This window comes from Fulmarus glacialis, unplaced genomic scaffold (genome assembly GCF_000690835.1).
Source record: "Fulmarus glacialis isolate BGI_N327 unplaced genomic scaffold, ASM69083v1 scaffold10814, whole genome shotgun sequence".
Taxonomy (NCBI): domain Eukaryota; kingdom Metazoa; phylum Chordata; class Aves; order Procellariiformes; family Procellariidae; genus Fulmarus; species Fulmarus glacialis.
In genome coordinates, this window is record NW_009206151.1 from 33,481 (window position 1) to 57,296 (window position 23,816).

The following is a 23,816-nucleotide window of genomic DNA, read 5'->3' on the forward strand; positions in this document are numbered from 1 at the left end:
ATTTTACTTGTTTACACAGAAACTGAATTTTAGACTGAGAGTTACAGAATAAACCTTGACTTTAAGGCCCTTTATATTCACAGTCATTCCTAAGTTCAACCGTCTCCCCCATCCTGTCTTTAGAAAGCCTTCATCTTTTGATTTCAGTTGTCTCACCCCCTGTTAAACTATATCCATAAAATATGAGTTTTATAGTATCCTGTATTTTATAAACCATGAAGTAACTTTTAAAAAGCCAAAAAAAATAAAGCCAAAGACAGTGTGGCTAAACAACAAGGCCAAGAGACTGTTAGAGGTAAGAAAATACTGTTCAAAAAGTTGAAATCATGCCCAAACAAGTTCAGAACCACCACTTTTGGCACATTCAATATAAAATCATGATAAAAATGGCCAAAAATATTTGAGAAACAACTTGCTAAAGGCATAAGAACTAATACCAAATCCTCCTTGAACACGCAAAAGCAGGAAACCTGCCAGCAGATGATCAAGATGTAAAAGCATGTCTTCAAATAATACATGACCATTGAAAGAAAGCTACATGAATTTGGAAATACTTTTAATGAAGTACTTTTATGGCAACGCCTTTTTTTTTCTTTTTTTTTTTGTTTTTTGAGGAAGGTATTGAAAGATATGTCTCAAATTGAAGCTTCAATAGAAGGATTTTAGAATAAAATTAATATAAATTCAAGTATAAAACCTACTGCGTTACTAACTGTGGCATTTAAACTAACACTTTTCTTTTTCCAAGAAAGCTTCTACAAAGGTAAACCATCACAGAATAAGAAAAACATTCCCAGCAAAATTTAAATAACTGGGCTTCTAAGTACAAAAAGAAATGAGAAATATTGAGACAGTCATCCTGACCTATTAAAAACAAAGATATCTCCAGCTTATAAAGTCCCAATATCACAAATTGCTAGAAGCTTGGGTAACACAGTGGAGGTGCTTTTCCGAGTCCCGTACTTTTCCCTGGAGACCTGCAAACACCCTCTCTCTGAAACAGGACACCAAACTACCTGGAGCTCTGGTTTGACCCAATATGTCCATTCTTATGTTCCTGCCAATTCTGCGTGGATTTCAGTATGCAAGAGTTTGTATTCTGTATACTTTGAATCACTATTCCAAACTCTCCTTTCCCCACACCAAAGGTTTTCCCCAACCTGTTCGATCTCTTGCTTATCATAGCCTCCAAAGCCCAAAGACATGAACAATTTCATAAGTATGGAATTAAAATAGTTTACAAAACTTGGCCCTTAAAAATTGCTTGTAGGAAACTAATGCCAAAGAACATGATTTTTCAAGACTGAATATGGAGCCTGATATAACAAACTCTCAAGGCTTGAATTTCTATCCCCAGCTATCACTAAAAAAAAATTAAAAAGTCTAAACCAGCACAAATGTGAAACCTTTCATTTCCCAAAGAATCCTTAAGGTAAAATTATTTGGTTTAACATATATTAATACTTAATAATTTAGAGTATACTTTCAATAAAGCTTTAAGGGAGTCATAGTTAAGCCTTTCTCTTCATTCAAGATTTTTCTTGACATTCCAAATGCAATTTGATGAATCAGCTATTCTGCGAAGTCATTTAGCAATAAATATTAGAAGTCTACACATACAGTACTCAATACACACAGCAACCAAAGCCTAATTTTCTTTCTTTCTTTAGGCAGTACCTTTATTTTCTAAAAATTTCATCCAACAACGATGCATGTTAACATATTCTTTTCTTGCTTAGCCTTGGCAATTTCACCTTTTGAATATTTGCAGATGTTTATGCCCCCATTTTCATCTTCTGTTGTGATCCAGCCAAGTTGTAAGTTTCATTCTTTCAAGCTTTCCTATAACTTAATTTTTCCATCCCTCTACCCCTTAATTAACTTTATGGTTCATATTGTTGGATGCTCATATTTTAAACAAGAGTCAGGCATCAATATATTTTAAAACTGCACTAAACATAAATTACATTATAAAATAAAACATTATGAGCTTCTGAAAATGGAAAAAAGAATGGTATTGATTACAGAAGAGTTCTCACTTCCTGTAAACATTTCTATCTCCCTCTCTCTCTCACACACATACACACACACTCTCTTTAAAGGAAAGCCAGAAACAAGAGTTTAATTAAACACCGCTAGTCTGAATTTCAAATCATTGAATAAACAGATGGCCATGCCTCATAGACCGCCAGCAGTCTATTTCAATTAACTGGGATTGGTATTAATGTAATGTCAAGGAAGCTAAAAGATTTGAACTGAAGGAAAAAAAATATATATATGTGTAATAGTTATAAATCGTATAACATTAAAGTATTTACCACTATATAAAATTGCTACCAGCAAAAAGAAAGGAGACTTCTATTTAAGGTCATCATTAGACCCATCTCCTTTAAGTATATCAGGATGCTTGCCCGTACTTGCATACACTTCAAATCCAGCTGACTTTGTAAATAAGTTTTAAAAAACTAAGTAAAGGTGTCCTTTTCAGCTTCTCCACAAACAATCTCTAATATTGGGCTTATTACTCCCTAATTATTATGAACCCGAACACTGCAATATTTAAATATATTTGCTTACACGGGTAAGGATTTATTAAACTAAAATCAATATGGTGTTCCTTGAGGAGAAAGATATTCTGACACTTCTGCATTCAGTAGGGCTTTCCTTTGAGTAAGTATTAAAAAGGACACTTGCTATTATTAACATTGAAGTTACGGGCGAACATCTACACAAATTTTCAACAGCACAAGGCAGACTTAAATATAGGGAAAATTAGAAAGGTATATGACTTCAAAAGCAACACAGGATACTTCTGATGCTCTTCAGCCTCTGTCAAATTTTAGTTCTACACTTCGTTACCTTGCTCCCCCCGCTATTTCTTTAACAGGACTATAACTCTGCAGTACTCTTGCTGTTAGCTTGCTCCCCCCGCTATTTCTGTAACAGGACTATAACTCTGCAGTACTCTTGGGATATCGTTTACATTGCCTAAATCCGAACTCTGCTGATTTTTTTCATCCCTCTCCCTATACTGAATGCTGATAAGTCTGACCATTAACCAGTGGTCCAGACCATAAATTTTGCATCCTGACATAAGCATTTACAAAAAAGCGTTACAAGTAGTTTTACTGTTTGAGACTTTTCATAAAACTAGGAAAAAAGTGAGATGAAATGCAGTCCTTTCAACTACTTTTATGTGGGAGTTGCAAAGTAAAAGCAACACCCACGTAACTTCACCTTAAGGCTTTTGTGTTCTACAATATTCACCTGGTATTGTGTAACAACACAGTTATCTTTTCAATGCCTGTTCCTGACAAGTTAAAAACATCCTGGCTTACACTCTCAAATCTTACATTGCAGTGTGAGCTACCTTCCTAGCTATCTTTCGGTTGGTTTTTTGTGGGGTTTTTTTTTTTTTCTTTCTAATTTTTACTAGTTCTTCAGTCCTGTTACATTTAGTAGATCTGTTGACAAACTTGTTTCTACAATCTGTATCTCCAGTGCTCAGCATACCAACTGATAGAAAAGCTCTGTGTGACAGTGGGCTGATGGGCATCAAATGAACAAAATATTTTCGTGTATCCAGGATCCCAAGACTTCCAAAGAAGAGAAGAGAAGCTACCCTAATTCTTACGTTACTTTCACAATTTCTGAATAAATATTTCCCGAAACACTTTTTCTAGTCATTTGGTTTTGCCTTTTCCCCTTCCTTTTGAGAGGAAAAGAGAGATGAAGAACAAATTCACTTAAATATTCACTTAAAATAGTACTTAAATATTTTTGGAGGGAAAAAATGCAATTTGGTAGCATTTTGTATCAAAGGGACCCTCTTACGTTAAAGGACCCTCTAATTACCTTAGTTCTTTGCAGAAGGCTTCCAGTCACTGAAGCATATTGTGTTTAACACAGTATTAGGCTTATAACAGCACTTCTTTACAGAAGGACAAGACCCTTAATACGTAACAAATAAAGTACATCCTTTCAGTGCAATACAAAATCTTCTGAAAAGTTCACATGGTTGTTACTTTGGTTTTTTAAGTAAAATGACCAATGTAAGCAACCAACGGAGATTAATTCACAGATTTCAAGACAATACTGACATATATATATATATTATATATGTTTTATATGTAAATAAATCATACACATGTAGAATGTAGTCTGGAAGTAATGTTAATATTTTAACTCACCACTCACAGAAATATTTTATTTGGAATTTCTAAATTAATTACAGAGAAAGATAGCAACTTTTTGAAATATTTATAAAAGTAGCAAATACCTGAAGTACTCACAGCAGTGGAGTAAGGGGTATGAGCTCCTGTATTTTCAGCCCAGCAGCCACAACCATAAAGAGCTGCCTAAAGAAAGAAGTGCATCTTTCATAAATTTAAGTATACAAGGTTTTTGGTTTGCTCCCTTCCCTTAAAAAAAAACACACCAAACCAAAACACACCAAAAAACAACAACACAAAAACTCACCCAACACCAAAAAACCCCAAACCAACAAAAAAAAAAAAAAGAAACCCAACAAAAATCCAAGTATTAATACAAAAGATAAATAAGAAAATCGTAACAGTCAAAATTGCAATTCCACTCCATTTTGCTACATCTTCTTTTACTATTCTTCAGAACAGAATAATTATCATAGATGTATGGTATTCTAAGCTAACTTTACAGAAAATGAGTGTAGTGCAGGTCTCAAAACACAAGATAATTCCAGCTGTTCCCTATTTATATAAAGTCCCTTTCACTCTACTATTCCAAAGGAAAATCTTAAATACATTTCAAAAGAGAACTGCTTTTAGGACAGTGGCAAAAGTAAACCAAAACCACAGCTGTACAGCAATGGAGTATGACATTTCTGATGCACTTCAAAATTCCCTCACCTAATAACAGTAAGGAATGCCTATACCTGATGTGTTCTTTTAATACCTTTGTCACTTCTAGCAATTTACAAGATCATTTAAAAATTAATCAGGACAGCTTCCCTAAATATTGATGAAAATCTTATTTAAGAACACTCTAAGCACTTAAGAGACTATTTGTGGTATTAAGGAGGTATTTAAGTCCAAGAAATTAACTTATTAATAGCTCTGGCAAAAGGTAACTAACTACAGAACAACTTCTTACCTATCAATGTTTTATAACACTGATGGAGGACACTAAAAACAAAACTTGCATTCCAATGCAGTGATAATGCCTTCAGAATTTAATGGGAAGGAAGTTTGCTATCACAGCTCTTGCTCAGTGTCACAATAGCAGAACAATCATTCCCAACTGAAAACGTATAATCACCTGACCAACTCTTCCAGGATGCTTTAGTGCTAAACCTCCACTGGAGACAGCAGCAGCAACATTTCCTTCTTGGTCAACAACAACTGCACCAACTGTATCCAATGTTCCTGAGTCATTCTCCTGCAGGACACACAAACAGAAACAACTACTAAAAATAGTATATTAAAGTCAGATTATACTTCTTAGGAGTGTGCAAACTAACGTGCACAAAACCAAGTGACAGGCCGATCAACAAAACAGGTTTGTTATCATGCATATTGTACCGATTGTGCTGCCATAAATCTTCCCAAAATGCTCTCTTGCCTCAGACAGGACCTGAAGAAAACTTCTCTGGAAACAAGAAGGTAATAAACATCTCAGAACTTATCCAATGCTTAGATTACCTGCCTTTACTCACAAAAGTGCCAAAAATGCTGTTTTCTTAGTGGTGGGCACTTGTCCACTAAGAAATGATTCAGCAACACATTCCAAAGATGCCATATCAAAAGGCCTTTCCCAAAAGCTTTGAGGTGGCATTTTCAGAGACCCTGATCTTTAAAGCTATGTATGATTCAAAAAAAAAAAAAAAAAAAAAAAAAAAAAATCCACAAGAAGCAGCTTACCATGTAAAGAGAAAATTCCGCTATTCTGAGCAAGACAATAAATAGAAGCCTTGAGAAGAAATCTCCCCCAGGACAGATTCTTTCTCCCAGACTTGTTCTCAGTTCAGCAATCTTTAGTGGCTTTCTGCTTGAAACAATTACCCTTCGCTCCCTCTGGGTCACTAGAAAAGTGTCCTTACTTCCATCGCTTCTGAGGCAGATTTGCTCCCCTAAGAGCAGGGGTCTTTCAGCATTCATTCCTGATGCAAGCTCTCTGCCTACTGTCTCACAAACATTTCAGCTGTCTCACCTTGGATCTTTCCATTCTTCCCCTCTTCCTTAATACACCACGTTCAGTCACTCTAAGAGAAAGAGCAGTTTTCCCCTCTCTGCCTAGGCTTGCCCTAGATTCCCTTCTCTGCAGAACCCAGGCCAAGGCACTCTGACTTCATGCCCAATCACACACATCTGATGGGACACAGCATGCATAAAATAAAATAAATAAACAAAACTGATACATCATCCCATCACATACTCCAAAGATGAACACTGCTGTTGCACAAGCCCTCAAGCCTTTAGCTGATCAGTCTTTCCTGTATAAAAACTTACCTGCATTAAAAAAATACTATATAAACTTACCCAAGCAAATAATCCCAAAGGATATCAAGCTATTCATATAAATGTATATTTTCTGGACTAGGATCCAGAGGGAAAAAGAAGAGAGAAAAAAAAAAAAATCTATACCCAACTATTCGACTTCAAATTATCAAGTTCCCATCATCTATTAAAATTTTCTTTGGCATATAATGTTACTTGTCAAGCAGAATTCTTAGGAGACTCAAGCTGATGTTACTCTGGCCTTCTGGGTTACACTTAATTTAAGAGATAACACTTGAGTTAATACTGCGTCAGTCTTAAAAGGAAAAATACGCAATGCAGCACTATAGCGTTCTACAGTATTTTTCAAGCAACTAGAACTCCTAAGCAGGAGTGTCATTCTTGGCTTTTACCCAGAGTAACAGTTAAGTTTCTTCTCTTTACCTACAATTAGATCTTCCCGAACAAGTTCTACACTCAGAAGCTGGCACTAGCCATATTCAATATTAAAACAAACAGGTGGATGTCCTAACAGTAAAGCAGAATAAATGCTTAAAAAAAGAGAGGTGAAAAACTATAGATCTAGGGACTCAACTGGCATTGAGAAGAAGAGCAAGTTGAAAAGCAGAGGAAGGTAAAAACCAGGATCAGGGAAGGTAGGAGAAGGAGAGGCAAAAGGAATTTTGAGGACTGGAGCAAAGGGAATAAGAAAAGAGTAAGTTGTCTTCCAAGTTGTAAAGATAAAAGAAAATTAAGGAACCCTTCCTTAACATCTCATGGGCAGATGTATTTCACATTTCCCAGGACTGCCAGCCACAATCTAATTCAGATATTAATAACCCAGTCAGAACAATGCTCTTCAGCAGATTGAAAAGATCTTAAGCAGCAGAGCAGGCTGTCCACTGGAGGTGCAGAGTCCTTGGAGGTTTTCAAGATTAGACTGGATAAAGCTCTTCCCAACATGAATTTTCCTATGATCCTACGATTTCTATATAGAGAAGAACTACTAATATGATACAGGTTTTGTTGCCCATCCCCTGCCCGCTTTTATCAAAGGAAATTATACCCACAACAAAAAACTTGATTAATAGACAACTAGAGATATGAAAATCAAGCCTGTCAAAGTTAGGAAATGCCAGAATTAAGGCCACCTGTGTAATCTTAATTCATATTAAATTGAACACTTGGGGCTCCCATAATGAACAGAAATACATTTTAGAAGGATGAGGCTCAGTATGGATCAGTATGTTTTCCATATCATCTGACAGCAAAGAAAAAATGCTTGCAGCCACCTTTGCAGCATCTGTAAAACTATTTGCTCAATCTGCCATCCATCTTCCGCTTTAGCTCTTGCGTGCATAAAATATTTGCCTTCGGTAGCTATATAACTAATTTCCTTTTTTAAAAGATATTTTAATCAAAAAACCACAAGCATTTACAAGTATATGTTGCATGGAAGCTTTCTTCACTATTATTTCCTTCAAAAGAAGATCTATTTCGTATCAGTATTTGCTGTCAATTCAGTGGTATACTTTGCTTGCTTTGGCTTATTTTATTTTTAGATGGGGCAACTTAGGAGGCTGGAAACCTTTTCTAAGGGAAACATTTTTTTTTAACCTGGCCCACACAACCTTCTGATGGAAATCTGTATCACTGAAGCAAAGGAATCCTGTATTTTCCTTCTCAGTAATATAAGTGTTACTGTGTTATTGTGATCAGAAAAAGAATCACTGCTGATGCTATAATTATCCTTACTCGATGTCCTGGTTTCGGCTGGGATAGAGTTAAATTTCTTCCTCGTGCTGTGTTTTGGATTTAGTACGAGAAGAATGTTGATAACACACTGATGTTTTCAGTTGTTGCTAAGTACCCTCCTAGTCAAGGACAGCTCCCATGCTCTACCGACCGAGCTAGGTGCACAAGATCTGAGGGAACATAGTCAGGACAGCCAGCCCAGCTGGCCAACGGGGTATTCCATACCACGTGACATCATGCTCAGTATATGAATGGTAGGCGTGTTCCAGGAAGTGACGATCGCTACTTGGTTATCGGTCATCGTGGGTGGTAAGCAACTGCATTGTGCATCACTCATTTTGTATATTCTATCATTATCATTATTTTCCCTTTTCTGTTCTATTAAACTGTCTTTATCTCAACCCACGAGTTTTTCTCACTCTTACCCTTCCGATTCTCTCCCCGTCCCACTGCGGGGGCGGGGGGGAGTGAGTGAGCAGCTGCGTGGTATTTGGCTGCCTGCCAGGTTAAACCACGACACTTGACAAACAGAAAACCAGTGAGGACCAGTTCTATTCCATATCCAATGGGAAAAATACATTGTCGGATCTATTCTAGATCTATTTTTATGTTTGCTCCCATTTCAACACTGCTGACTTCACACACTTAAAAGTGACACCATGAGTCAATTCGATAGTTCAGTACTAAATGTCTTCTACATATGTAAACTCTACCAACAACCCTACTTCTGAGCTAGTGAATGAAGAGTTCATCGCAATTTAACAAAGGTACTCCCTGTACTTCTCCATATAAAAAGGCACTACGCGCCTGAGGAAGAATGCACTCGACTTTCAGTGTCACATGTCAGCTCTTCAAACTATACGAATGTTGAAGAATACAGGATCCTGTCAAGTTAATATTAAGACAATCAATAGAAATATGTTACACTACAATTCCTGAAGTTCTTTCAGATTTTTTTTAAAAAGTAGGCAAGTTTAACAGTGTCAAAAGTCTAAAATAAGTCCAAATCCTATATGGGTTCAATAGGGACTAAACGAGATCCAGCTTGCTTGCCCTTATGTTTTTATGTATTTGATTCATTAATTTAGCATCTTAGATTTCAAAATTTTGCAAGTTCCAAGGGAAACTTGATTATTACTTGGTGATATCTGACTTCAGCTAATAATTTATACTAACACATCCACTGCAAAAGCAATTTGGGGGTTTTAACAATGTAGTATTGCAACCTAAAAATAATCTATTACGTAGTCAATATTTTACGTGGAAACAACTGAAAGTCAATGTCAAAAGTAAGACCTCACATTACTGAATTAATTTGCACCTTGCGACAGGAAAGGAAGTTAATTTAATGAAATCATAGACCAAATATTCAAATTTAGCTAAGAACATGCACACAAAGCACAAAGATGCTCATCTGCACAAAGGCAGAGTTCTATCAAGTATTTTAGAAACCACATCCTTCCCTGCTTCTGCACATTAAAAAACATAAATAGTCATCAATTTACAAGCCCCTAAGGAAGGAATTAACAGTTTAGGATTGCTCTACCCAGTGCCCGCTGGAAGATACCTACACACAGGGCCTTCTCCCTCTTGACTTGAGATTGTTCTGAACTTCTGTGCAAAGTAATTACCATTAAATCTCACCTGAGTATCATTAATTGACAAAATGCAAAATGAATCAGACTGAAGCAATTAACATCTATATGCTATTTCCCAACTATCCACACAAATAAATAGGATTAGATATTTGATGATAATTAGATTAAGTAGATTCCCCTAAAAATATGGGGAGTTTACAGTACCCTCCTACTCAGAACAGGGCAACAAATGTTCCAGTATGTCCCATGCTGGCCCTTTACAGATCAAGTGGAAACAGAGAGAAGCACAATAGTGGACAGCATTATCTGGAAAATAATGTATCAACAATTAATATATTTTGGTCTTTTAAAATCCCAGATTTGAGGTGTTCTTGATGGAGCGCTTCTGCTGATTACAGAAGTATTTAACGAGGTGAGAGGCAATCTTTTAAGCAAAATTTTATTTATTAAAGTATTTTAAATAAATACTTATAAATCCACCTAAGTCAAGGGAAAATGTCACAATTCTGTGAGCACTGGGACCGATTAATACATACCAATTTCTAGAAACGTTTTCCTCTAGGGCAACTGAGAGCATAGCGTGATGTCTACTCTCACAGCAATCTAATCTTGACAGAGCACGCATGATTGGTGCAACATTCATATGTTTCAAAAGGGGCAGTTACGATCTAATCATACAAAGCTCGATAAACGATCCTAGCCCTTCCAGTTTAATAGTTGTTTGGTACGTAAACAGAACACTTTGTCTGACCTCCATGTTCAAGGTGAGGGAATTATTTCACACTGTATTCCACAGATGAGTTTTGTTGTTTTGTTTTTTTAACTGGAATGGATGAAAAGTATTTAGGTTTCTATTCCCATATTAAATGGATTTTGAAGTATACTTTTGAAGTCTAAGGAGTATTATTATCATCAAAGACCATTTCAGCATGGATGTGGTATAGAAAAATTATTTCTTTTTTTAGGAAAAGGAAATGCATAAAATTCAAATTCCTGTTCAAACTGCAAGAATAAATAAGACAGATACTAGGACTGCCAGAGTTGTCAGCTACACTTACGATTACCCTCACACAGCCTTAAAAAATTTGATGTGAGGAAAAAGTTAAGTGATTACAATTCACCATATAGAATGGCAATGATGCATATTGCTATGCATTGACTGTTGCTCACCCAAAGAGTTCAAGCTGGAACTGGCTAAAAGTTCACATGGTACATTCAAGATGATCAATGATAAAAAATATAATGCACAAAATACTTCAAAGAAAAGAATGTATTTCTGTGCAACAAAGACAGACGTATTTTTCTTTACTAAATATACTCAGTGTTATTGTCTCAATACTGTAGCTGAAGAATATGAAACTGCTGATTCCATACATATAATTCAAACTGTTGTGCACATACTTGAGTACGTACATTAAACTAGATAAAAAACAAATCAGTCTTAATAAACCTCAAACTAAATAATGTTATTTATAGAGTTAAAAAACTAGCCTATAAAAACCCAACCTATAAACACTAACCTATAAAAAAATCCATGTGCACTGGAAATTCTTAGTGCCACTGTTATTCAAATCAAGGAGAGGACAACTCCTCTTACAAGTAAGTTCAGCACAGTTGTAGAAAAAGTTTGTAATAGCAGAAGACAAATTAAAAATAGGGCTTTTAGCCAAACTCTACTAAGCTATTTTCAATGACAATTTCCTCTGGTAAAAGACAGGTTATTAGTAAGAAGACAAACATTTACTTCTGATGTTTACTGGTGCTTAAGGTGAGAACTTCAGAATGGCACCTGGCTGAATTAACACATCATAGCCAGTCCCCCTATGAATATGTTTAGTTAATTCATACACAAACAAAAATTATTTCTTAACTATGTAAATCAATATATAAGTCACTACAACTTAAATTAAAAAGTCTCAATTTTCACACCTTCAAGATTCAGTGGAGTTATTAACGGATCTTCCTGTGTGCAATCACATAACCCTCTACAAATCCGACATTGGCTACCAATGAAAAATACAGCCAAGAGAACATTCCATTTACTCAGAAAATAAGAGTCCTTTAGTAAGTCACACTGTCTAGTTTTTCCATACAATCTTTATTAAATTTAAACAGCCTCTCATTCTTTTTGAGCTTGGTATAATTTAAATTTTATTGAAAAGTAGCTTTTAAAACTGTATGTTAAATTTTAGCTAGTGAAATTTATCAGCAGCTAAAACTTCGGGTAAATTTGGTCTTTTTTGGTCTGCAATACTATCTCTTCACATAGGCCTTTTAATTATGATTTCCATTCAACTTCAACTTTGTTAACATCCTTTCTACCTTGCTCTTCTCCCAACTTCTAAAATTTCATAGACAAAAAAATGACCAGAATTTATAACAACTGTGCAGTACTGGCAACAAAGGCACATAAGCTAAGCTGCAGCACAGGTTTGAAGCAGGTAAGATCAAACTAGACAACGAAACAGTTATCAAGTCTGCAGAAAGGGACAGGTCTGCAGCTCCAGAGAAGCACAGCAAATAAAAAAATTAAGTGAGTATTTATCAATTAAAGCTTAACTTTGACAAGAAAATTAACTTTTAATTATTCAAGTATTTAAATGGTTTTTAAACAATTATTTTTAAACCTTTTATGAGAGCTCAGCTTTGACAGTACAAGTTTTGGGATAACAGATCATGTGCCTCACCCTTGCTAAATGACCCTTTTCTAATAGCTTAGAGAGGATTACTCAACTTTTTTTTTTTAAAGAATTTGCTCTTGTATAATTTGATTTTTCATTTCTATTTCATTTTGAAAAACTAAACTTCCTGTGAGGCTGCAATTATCTTACACTCTGTGGATAACACAAGCAGTCCACATTGTTAGCATGGTTTGGTTTTCATCCCCCCTCCATGGACAGGACGTGCCCAGAAAGTTGACAAAACCGGCGTGTTACTGGATTACTTACCGGTGAGCAGAGTTCTATTTGATCACCTCCTTTACCTACCATCATTGGCCTTTGGGGGTCTCCCACAAGCGCTGCACATGACTCTGGAGCCCTTGAAATTTCAAATTGCAGGTCGGTAAGCTCATGCATTGGCATATGTTTCAAGCATTGACTTGCCCCTTATTACATGAACATCAATACTGTACGGAGACCCCTCCTCCCTCAGCTACATTTTAACACCGTTAGTTTCACAAGGAGGTACGTGAAGTTCTGTAAACAGGAAAAGTTCCAAAACGAATAACCAACTTCTTCCCCCCCGCCCGCTTCTTACTTTCTTCACAGGTCTTACCTCCTTGAAAATAGAAACATTAGCCCCCTGCTAGGGAAAACTTCTTATCTAAGAACACAGAAGAAAAATACCCAATTTATCACTTGCACAGACTACAGAGAATAAACTTTTTTGCCAATTCTCTGGGATTTAAACATTATTTGTATCAACATATGCAACCACATGAGGCAGTGGTCAGTCAGCTTACCAAAGCAAAGAGAAATGGCCAATCCGAAAGGCCGCAGGCCCCAAATACAGCACAGGCATTTAAGTTAATGAGCTATATGTTGATATTCAACAGTAAACACAAATACTGTGATTGACGTTCTCAAATGGTAACAAAGGCTCCAAATTCAAACTAAAAGTGAGGGGAACAGAGGGAATCCTAATAGTTTTGTAGTACAAGTAATACGGGCCAGGTCAATGCTAGATGCATGCACAGATGCACATGTTTACCTACCTGATATTTCAAATTTCACCAATTCCAGCTCCGTAATGCAGTGCGCTCAGGAAACATTAAAAAGTGGGAAACAGTGACAGAGATCCCAAGCTAAAGAAAACGTTTCAGTAAATAATTATCTGTTTGTGTTTACATTTGTCATATTTCCAGATCAAAACGAGCAAAATATTTTTCATAGCACAAGCAAGATACAAAGTGACAGTTTGGTTTTCAAATAGCAAGGCAGAAGGTTTTAATTGCACTAAGTTACCATTATATCATCTAAACATTAGAGGGGCCAAGGAGAAGTGGCTTCTGATGTTACATTAGTCTCATCTCATATACGACATGAAATTTATTAGCCATCAGCTGTAAATTTAGGATGACACAACAAAATTTTAAACAGGAACTAACCTTTTCATTTGATTGTCTTCTTTTCTTTAGTTGAATGAGATCTGTTTCCACCTTTTCAGCCAACTCCAACTTCCTCTTGTTCCTCTTAAAAGCTGCTAAACTAAACCCTATAAAAATAATTCAAAAGCATTAAACTAAGTAAAATTTACTTAATTAAAACAAATATTGATAAGTTTACATTTAGGAAGTCGTGCCCCCCCCCAATATTTTTATTGATGTAAAAAGCATCAATAAAAAAAGCCAAAACCAAAGCATTTAAGTTTCAGTACAACATGTTTACATATTTTCCTAAGTGGAAAAAAGCCCTACTATTGTTCAGCAACAGTGATGGGTAAAATATCTAGTAGAAACAAGTTGCTGAACACATATGGAAGCTATGTTGGTCTAAATATCCCTCTGTTTGGCAAAGAAGCAGCACTGCACAGAAGAGAACGGAATAAACGGCTTGTGTTAAAATTATTGGTTTTGACTGCTGACAAGTAAATAGATACCATGTGAGCTCATTCGGATATCCATAAAATTAGGCTACTATTTTATTACCTTAATTGCATATCTGTACGTTTACCCATATATTTAAAGCCACACAATAGTCTAGCAATATTTTTATGTTCCATAATCCAACACAGTCTGAAGACCACCTAGGTCTTGAAAAGACAAACACTATTTTCCACATCTAAGTCCCACATTCAGAAAGGAAGTGTTCTCTAAAGTGGAGTAAAAAAAAAATTGTTATGCTTAAGAGACCAAAATGACATGGTCCCATTTTAGAAGTTTCAGTTCATGAAAAAATTGCAGATATTGACATATTTAGTTTAAATTAGGTTTGACTTAATATTATCTACAGATTGTCTTAACATCCCCTTCAAAATGTAAAGAAAAGAGGAGGGGGGAAAAAGTCTTTTGTCACTTGTTTCGCCATGCAAAATCAAGCTATTAGGAGGGCAGAGGTATACACAGGTAAGTCACAAATTCAATGGAAGTTAAAAAGCACAGGTTTCCTGTTTAATCTATAAGCCTTAAAAAATGTAATTTTAAATGAAATTCTGAATATAGCTACATCACTATTATTTAGAACACTGGAACAGCTGCAAGAACAGTCTATAAATAAAATCAATATTACAGAGCCAACAGAACACAAAGCTTTCATTTACAATTCTCAAAGTACACAGACAGTGAGCATTTTACTTCTTTGAAACCTCCCCATGCAGGTGCCAAAATTACCTAGTGAACTCTCCTTTAAACCTGTTTTTAAGTACATAAAACTGGACCTTAAACTACCACAGTTATTCAAGTATATAACCTGAAAGTAATGAGAAAGCTGGCATTTCTCTCCAAAAACCTAATGAATACCAGTTTCTTAAAACTGTAAACACGTATTAATCTGCCATCACCAAGAAAGGAACTCTTTCTACCATACAGAGCTGATTAATGCATCCACTTTGGACAACACGTTTCGATGTTTGAAACGAGGTCCAACAGGTAAAAACCAAACACTTGATAAGGGGGAGCAGGTAAAGAATCATTTTTGTCTAGTACTAATTGGGGCTGGAGAGGAACAAACAAAAAAAACCCCACACAGATCAAGAATTTGTTAAACAGAAGTGCCCCAAAATAAACCAAGCGAGCACATTGTTTTTAATAGAATTTTTAAACAAGAGAACTTATAAGTTGACATGACTTCAATAAATATAACAAATACCTACGGGCAGAGCCACAATATGGGTGAGTAAGAATGGTGCCTGGCCTTGGTACTCATCAAAAGTAGGTATTACACGGGGATAAATATGTGTAAGCCTGTTAATATACTGCTGCCAATGCCTCCTGCCAATTCCAAAAAAATGTGTACCTAGAGAAGCAAGACAAACACGAGGGTGCAGGAGCCCATACATGAAAACCTGAACACGAGAAGTTTTCCTTGTACTCCAGAATCTAACGCTACTGGTGTCCTGAAGCCTTCTGCAATATTTGCATGTTCACCCGTTCAAATATATGCACAAAGATCACGTCAAAACTAGACGACACATGGGCTGGTTCCAAGCTGCCCTGCCAGCTACAGAGTACTGCTGTATGGCCTCTCAGCATCACCACTCAACTATACCTTGGATGCTACTTATCCTGCCATTTTTTCCACAACATATGAAATTCTCCAAGCTTCAGAGAGCTGTTTCATTCACTTAAGTCCTCAGCCTCTAGCTAAGCAATTAAACAATTTTCAGATTTTACCTTGTGCTTTAAGATTCTATTTGTCTCTTCAAAACAAGAAAAAAACTGAAGATTTGCTTTGAAGCATCTAATTGTTCACAGTAACTTCTTATCTGCATTGTTAATTCAAAGTGGTATCAGTAAGCTAGGAAATACAGGGCAGAAAACAGGTCATTATTAACAAAGAAGTATATGTTTCACTAGGCAATAAGAAACACTGCATATGAAATTAGGCTAGCAATGTACCACCTTGTCCATGTTTACAGAACGGATGACTCTATCCTACAAAGCAATAATTTTGGCTAATAAAAAAACCTGTGCTTAGTCCCCAGGTGTCAGAAATATTTTCAATTCCTGGGTACCCCAACTGCTTTTCAACTGTATGCTGGTCAGACTTGTCATGCATTTTCTCCTCTACTGCTTTTCTTACTTCGCTGGTCTCATATGTGGGAGAAGTGGTGCAGTGGATCAAGGAGTCTTTTACTGGATGATCAGATATCCAGAGCCCCAGGAGATGCTGTGGCATGCGTTTTTTGCATGAAGAAAAGTTTTCTAGTAACATACAATGATATGTATGTTGGAAGGGATCTTAGGAGGTCATGTAGTCCCACCTCCTAAGAAAAGCAAGTCCAATTTGAAAGGGCTGCATAGGAACTTGTCAAATTTTGAATATCTTCAAGCATGGAGATTTCACAACTCCTCTGGGCCTCTGTTCCAATATTTGACCAACCTCATCAGTCCTCTATGATCCTATCCCTGTCCATCACACACCACCATAACTAATATAACACTTAAATGCACAAATACAGAACAGTCTACGTTAAGGAAGCTAGCATGTTTGCCAAGTAAAATACACAAACTTTCCCAGCTTCCTCCATCACAATATCTACAAAACTTAATCATCAGCTCCTATTTGTGACAGATACTGTGATATTCATACTGTTACACTAGATAGAGATATTAGTGAGGTGCCAGTCATAATTCTGCACTTCTGGATGACATGAATATTGATCAGAAACATCTGAGGGTCTTTGAGGGGCGATTGTTTTGGGCAAGTTCTTTTTCAGGGGTGGAGGAGGGTGTTTTTTCAATATCGTGCCTCCCTTCCCGGAGTTACTTATATGAATGAATGTATTAATTCAATAACTCTTAAGTTTTATTCAATTTCCCATGAAATGTCATACCTTTCAACGCTGTCAGGGAAAGAAAGTCTATTCAGACTTCCCCTACAGTGGCAATTCTTGCGCTCAGGCTACATTCAACTTCAGAACAGTTATTAGGAATAACAGTCATTTGAAAGTTGAAGATGTTGTTTTAGCGAGGACTGATGAATAATTGCCTTTCATTATTTAGGGGAAATAATTATTATCAGTGATTATCAATTCCTTTTGGGAGGATAAAACAGCTAATACCTCCAAAGTGACTGAAGAATTGTGAAATAAAGGACCAGTTTGTAAAACAAAGCCTAGTAACTTCTCTTTTTTTCTCTGACATAGATTTATGCCCAACTTCAGATGATCAGTTCAAAATAAAATGTCTTGAATCTTAAATTTGACTTTTTTCCCCAGAATAAGGGAATAAAGACTAATAGCGAGTGAAAGGTTACCTGCCCTCAGTTTATTCCTGCCTTTACGATGTTCTATCTATGTAAAAACACTATAAATGCCATTAAACTGGCTAGTACTCTGGTTGCTTTGTCTTGTTCTACAAGTGACAAAAGAAACTAGAAAACACAAGTGAGCTTCACGCTGAACAAATGAAAGATGACATTAAAGTTTTCTGAAAACATCCTGTAAGTTTGGTCCTTGTCAAAGAATATATTATGGGATTCTAAGTTCAATAAAACATTTTATGAATGAAAAAAAAAATCCAGGATTCAAATGTGCTTGGTTAATAATGCACACATAACATGGAAAAATAACGCACTGAAAAATTATTTTTAAAATAGGCACTATACATGGAAGGAAAATGCCTACACACAGTTTAAGTTCGTAATTCACATTAAACCTAAAACAAAAACTCAACTTTGTGGTGCGAGGATGATAAGAAATTTCATTTGTCCTACATGACAGTAGAAAAAACACTCTCACCTTCTCCAACAAGACAGCATATTCCAAGCTTGAGAAGAGGAAAAGGACACAACACAGTGTTGAAGACAGGCATGTTTTCCTAAAACAAATGCAATATAGCTACATCAGCCTGATGTTGCCTGGGCCAAGGAGAAAGGGAAGCAAGAGAGGTAGAGCATATTGACTGGGGAGGGGAGGAAGCTAAAAAAAAAAAAAAAAAAAAAGAAAGGTAAGGGAGTAGATGGAGTTTTAGTTTGAAAAATTCTTGGATCAAAGCCCAGAGGTATTGTTGTTGGAATCTATGGAAAGGTATTTAGTACAACATCCTTTGATTTTGCTCAAGAATTTAAACATTTAGATGAAAATCAAATATGTACTTTCAGATAAAAGTCCCTGACAATTACTACCCTAATAGCATGTACACTCAATCTCATTCTTAAAAGAATCGCATCTCAGAAGCCACAGAGTACAACCAGCCCTTCTGTTTTGCTTTCTCATTTATGTACATACTATCATAAATAAAACTACTGCAGAGCTGCTGGGAGAGGGGGGAAAAAAAGAACAAAAAAACCCCACCGCTTTACCAAATGGTTGTCTGTTAGTGTTTAAATGCCATACTCGGGCCTCACCCAGATTAAAGACATGTAACGACTGACAACAGAAGCGAATCAGAACTAGAACATTATTAAGAGCTCAGGACTTCAGTCACACATTTACGGTATTTATCACATGTCCCTGCAATGCAGCATGGGGTGCCTCTTTAAGAACGAATAAACTTCAGGGACCTGAAAACATCTTCCCAGTCCTCCACATTCTCCCTTCGACCCTGCAAGGTACCAACAGAAGCTACCCACATGTACTCTGTACTTAAATGCACTGCATTTTGGGTCCAACTGTGCTAGACGGTGGAAGCACTGGGTGGAATACGTGGTCACGGCAGCGTTGTAGAAGTTGAGACAAGTGTAGGGGTTTGCTGTGGAGGCGGCTCAGTGGCTGAGCACAGAACAGGCGGTAGCAGCTCCTGCTCAACTCCGCTTGCCTGCATGAGAGGTTGGTATTAGTGGACGTGGTGTCAGAATGTGGGCTTGATAATATGATGTATTATCTATAAATGCAGAAGAAAACATCTCACAGGCACATCTTGCTCAAAGTTAAGACTGTTATAGATTTTTCCCATTTTCAAAAGGTTCCAGTGTTACTGGGTTCCCTGATGAGAAAGGACCACAAGACCTTCATTACATAATTCATTAGCACAAGATCGATCTCGTACATTATCACGGCTAGTCAATAAATGCAGCTTTTCTACAGGCTTTTTACATCGTTATCACCACTTTGCAGAAAGAGATGAGAAAGTAATTTTCAGCAAGCAGGTCACTGGAAGAAAAAGACCATTTGTCTCTGAGTCAGTTCATAGATGTCATCTGTGTGCCACTTGTTTGCCATAAAACTTCCACATCATTGACTCATCTCTTGTACTAATCCTGTTGGCACTCTGGCAGTCTGATCATTCCCATAACTCCTTTTACCGATATACTTTGTACAAGCAAAAATTTAACCAAAAATCTTGACAGTTCTATTATACGATACAGTGACTAAGTAAATGAAAGACAACTGTATTCCCCATTCTACATAGCTCTTCTTAGTCACCTTTCACAGCCCGTTAGAAATGATCCAGAAAACAGAGGTAAGAGAAAAATGATGAGAGAGAAAATTAGAATTGTCCTATTCATGGACTCCTTGAAACTACTGAACGGTACACACAGAACAAAATGCAAGACTAAGGCACCTTTTTTTTTCTTTTAGTAATGGTAAAATTCATACATACCTACTTGTTAATTCTAGGTCTGTGTACTTTAAGTAAGCCTGTAGCTGACAGGCTGTTTATTACAGTACACTAACATTTCTTGTCCAAAGTTAACGCAAAGAGTTTTTAGTAAAAAGCCTGTGTTTCCTTAAAATTCCCATGCTTTTATAAGCCACATCTATTCCCTTACATATTTTCAGGCTAGGTAAAAAAAATTTAAGTGAACAATTAAGTTTTCAAATAGAAGTTAACAAATACAAATTTCTAACACCACTAAATCACAAATCAAGTTCAGGACAATACTCAAACCTTCCTATTTACAGTGGTGGAACAGCAAGCTGGGAACAGAAACACAAACTCCAATGTTTCTATTATGGTCATAACAAATTATTATGCAACAAGACATTATACAACCTATGACTGCTCAGCAATCCTTGTTTAAAAGCAAACTGTAAACTGAAAATACTAAGAAAAGTTAAAGAATATTTTTAAATCTTTGGAGTACAGATAGAACTCTGACCAATCATATAGCACCCCCTGGCAGACATTTCTTATAGTCAACCGAAAGAACCAGAATGGAGAACTTTCTACATTTTATCTTTCTATTCCATATTAAAAGAGAATGCAGCTATTGGAGGGAAACAAATTAAAAAGGAATATACTAGCAAATTAGTTAACCCACAGGAATTAAAATGATCCAGTGAAGAATTCTGTTGAGCAGTTGCTAAAATAAATGGCACAAATGAGAACAGACAGATGAAAATAAATTTCATTTTAACAAAGCTATTTTAAACGACAAATTAACACCACTTATGCTTGTGTTGGGACCAAAGACTACTAGTGCTACTTCCCATGTTGCCATACTTTGACAGAGACAGAAACATGAATGGAAAAAAAAAGCACTCAGCACCAAAAGCATATAAAAAAATTAACCTATCTTTCTGAGAGTACTACTATATAGATCTGTTCTTCATAACAAGAACTCAGGGTAAACTGTTGCTGGACATACCACTTCTTACTACTTCCTGGAAGAAATCTCTTTTTTCCATCAAGCAGCCTTTCCTGCTCCCTGGAAGATTTTCATTCAAAGCATCTTCTGGATACTTCGGCCCAACTTTTTTTCCTGGCTAACTTGTCGCCATTCTGCTGGCTGCACTTAGCTGTTCAGATTTCAGAACTGCAAGTGAACCTGTAAAATTATGTCCAATTCCAGGGAGGATTTACATCATGTCTGGCCTTTTATTTTTTCTTTTCCTTTTTCTTTTTTTTTATTGCCAGTGAAACACATGCACTTACCAGAGCTCATTTACTTTGCGTATTATGGAACAGAGGTAACAACTTTCACTGTTAAAAGACAAGCATCTTCCATCTGAGAGATACCCCTTAGTTTCCTAAAACCAGATATGTATTCAGATTAACCACGCTTCCTAATCAAATCCCCAAAACCCTTGAGTTTCTCTTCAGATCTCTTTCACTCTCACCCTAAAAACAAAGGAACAAAACATGGTCTAAGCTACTGCCCTGAGCTACTGACTGAACCTCGTAGCACAGTTCCAGCAATATGGCAAATGTTTTTCTTAATGCAATAATAGTGAAGTGGAGGAGAGAAGTGAGGGTGAGGTGGGGTTTGGGGGTTTGGAGGAGAGGCAGGCTAAGTAGGCAATACCCATGGACAGGGAGACATACAGTATGACAATCTGCATGACACTTATCTGGAAAAGGCTCTCCCTCATTAAAGCAGCCAAGCAGCCATAAGATAAAAGGGAATACCCTTGCATACACAAAATTGGTTAAAAAATAGAAAACAAAGTAGGAGCAAATAAATATCTTGCTACAAGTGGAATGCCAAATCAACCTATAGTAGCCCCTACTCTGTTCAACAACATGATGTGATTTTACTGATGATGCTAAGTTATTCAAGGTAATAAGAGGACTTCAGTGAAGAAGTATCCCGAGTAGCGACCTGACAATAAAACAGCAGATTTTATTCAGCAAGTCTCAAAATAATGAAAAAGAGGTAGTTCTTCACACAACCCATAGTTAAGCGGTAAAGTTTTTGCAGACGCTAGAAATCAATATGGGCTCAGGAGGAAACAACAATTTTATGGCAGAAAATTCCACTGATTACCTCCATGCATGCAGGAACCAGTCATGACTTAGGAATGTAGAGTCTGGGATAGCAAATGGGGTAGGCAAAGGGAAGTATATATTTGCTCTGTTCTTATATTCTTCCTAAAGCATCATTTGTGGCTATTCTTGGATTCCAGTTATCAAGCTATGTGGATCCACTGCAGCTGCTTTTGTTCTTATGTAATATAACTTACTGAAGTACTTATAGTCACTTCCACATTGTTATGAGTTAGAGGTACAAGCTTGCTGCATGAGTAGTTACCTTCCTTCTTTCCCTTTGAAGATGTAACATTGTAAGCAATTGTAAGATGCTGCCTTACATCCCGTTATCTTTGCCAAATCAATTACTTTGCATCTACTATAGGTTGAACAGAAAAATTCAGATAAAAGTGGTTCCGTTATTACTAGTGCAGGCACAGAGACTGACAGTTGAAGCTGTACCTTAGATTTACATCGCCTATTTAGAGTAAAGCATACTTTTAACATTTACAAGAGGTTGCATGATACAGTATATTAGCATTTCTAAACTGTAATTACACTCTTAAAACCTTGATCACACTTTCAAAGCAGGCTGTCTTGCGCAGGGTAACAAAGCTCTAGCATAAGCTAGCAAGGGATCTAGTATTGGCAGGAATTAAGCTCTAGTATGGGCAGGAATTAATAAATTCAGCTTTCTTGCAGACTGCAGGCAACACAGGCAGATCACATTTCAGTTAAAAAAAAAAAAAAACCCCAAACAAAAAACCCCAAAAAACCCCAACACCACTCACTACACTGGAAAGCCACCAGATTTCTACAAACGGCAGAAATCCCATTTCCTCACACACTTGGCAAACCGAAGAAGACAAAGCAGGTGAGCCTTGACATAACCTTGATGTAGTTCAACAAGTAACATGGTTTAAAACATAATTTCAGTTTGGTGCTCACATACTTTGATAGTTCTGAGAGAATTATGAAGTGTGACCACAAAGCTGATCGTGCAACTTTCTTTGTAACTGATCATACGGAGAGCTCCATCCATGCAAAACCAACCACACAATCCCACAGCCTTATAGCACGTATAACCTTACTCTTGCCATCTCAGGTCCAGGAAAAGGGAGACAGAATAATGCGACTTCAAGAATATATTTTCCATGTGCAGCACAGAGAAGCCAAAACATATGCACCTAGTTCTCCCTGCTAATACTTATTGCAAGTACATGTCTAAGATCTGGATTAGGGTTTTTTTGGGGGTGGGGTTTGTTTTTTTGTAATTAAGTTACTAAACGTATTTTCCTGATGTTTGGCAATTACTTCAGTTCTTCATAGAACAGTTTGGGTTGGAAGGGACCTTTAAAGGTCATCTACTCCAACCCCCTCATTTTACAGAGCTATTCAAGTGTCACATCATTTCAAGTTAATTTACCCCCGATTCTCCACGCAAACTCTACCATAGCAATTGTAGCAAGCATAATCAAAAAGTCTCCCATTTTTTTGAAGTTTGTTACACTATTTAATGCAACAGCTTGCTTCAGATGAGATCTTTTGTGGTTGTTTGGAAACAACATTCTCCTTAATTGTTTGTGAAGCACGTCTAACTTTCCCTCCCCTGGTAACACTGGAAAAAAGAATTTTGGCTTTCTTGCATGTTACCTGTGAGACAGTTTCCAATTTCTTTTCAGCTATAACAATCCCATG

The 23,816-nt window shown here is 36.6% G+C and overlaps 1 protein-coding gene across 1 annotated transcript in view; it reads right to left on the reverse strand.

Annotated features, from left to right (window-relative positions):
* Positions 1 to 23,816, reverse strand: part of TASP1 (taspase, threonine aspartase, 1) — a gene marked incomplete at its 3' end in the record, with an annotated part of 72,204 nt that overhangs the window by 25,886 nt on the left and 22,502 nt on the right. The window contains 5 exon segments of the mRNA XM_009575647.1: positions 4,280 to 4,358; positions 5,296 to 5,415; positions 12,775 to 12,810; positions 12,812 to 12,865; positions 13,935 to 14,041. Of these exon segments, the coding sequence (XP_009573942.1) occupies positions 4,280 to 4,358; positions 5,296 to 5,415; positions 12,775 to 12,810; positions 12,812 to 12,865; positions 13,935 to 14,041 (396 nt within the window).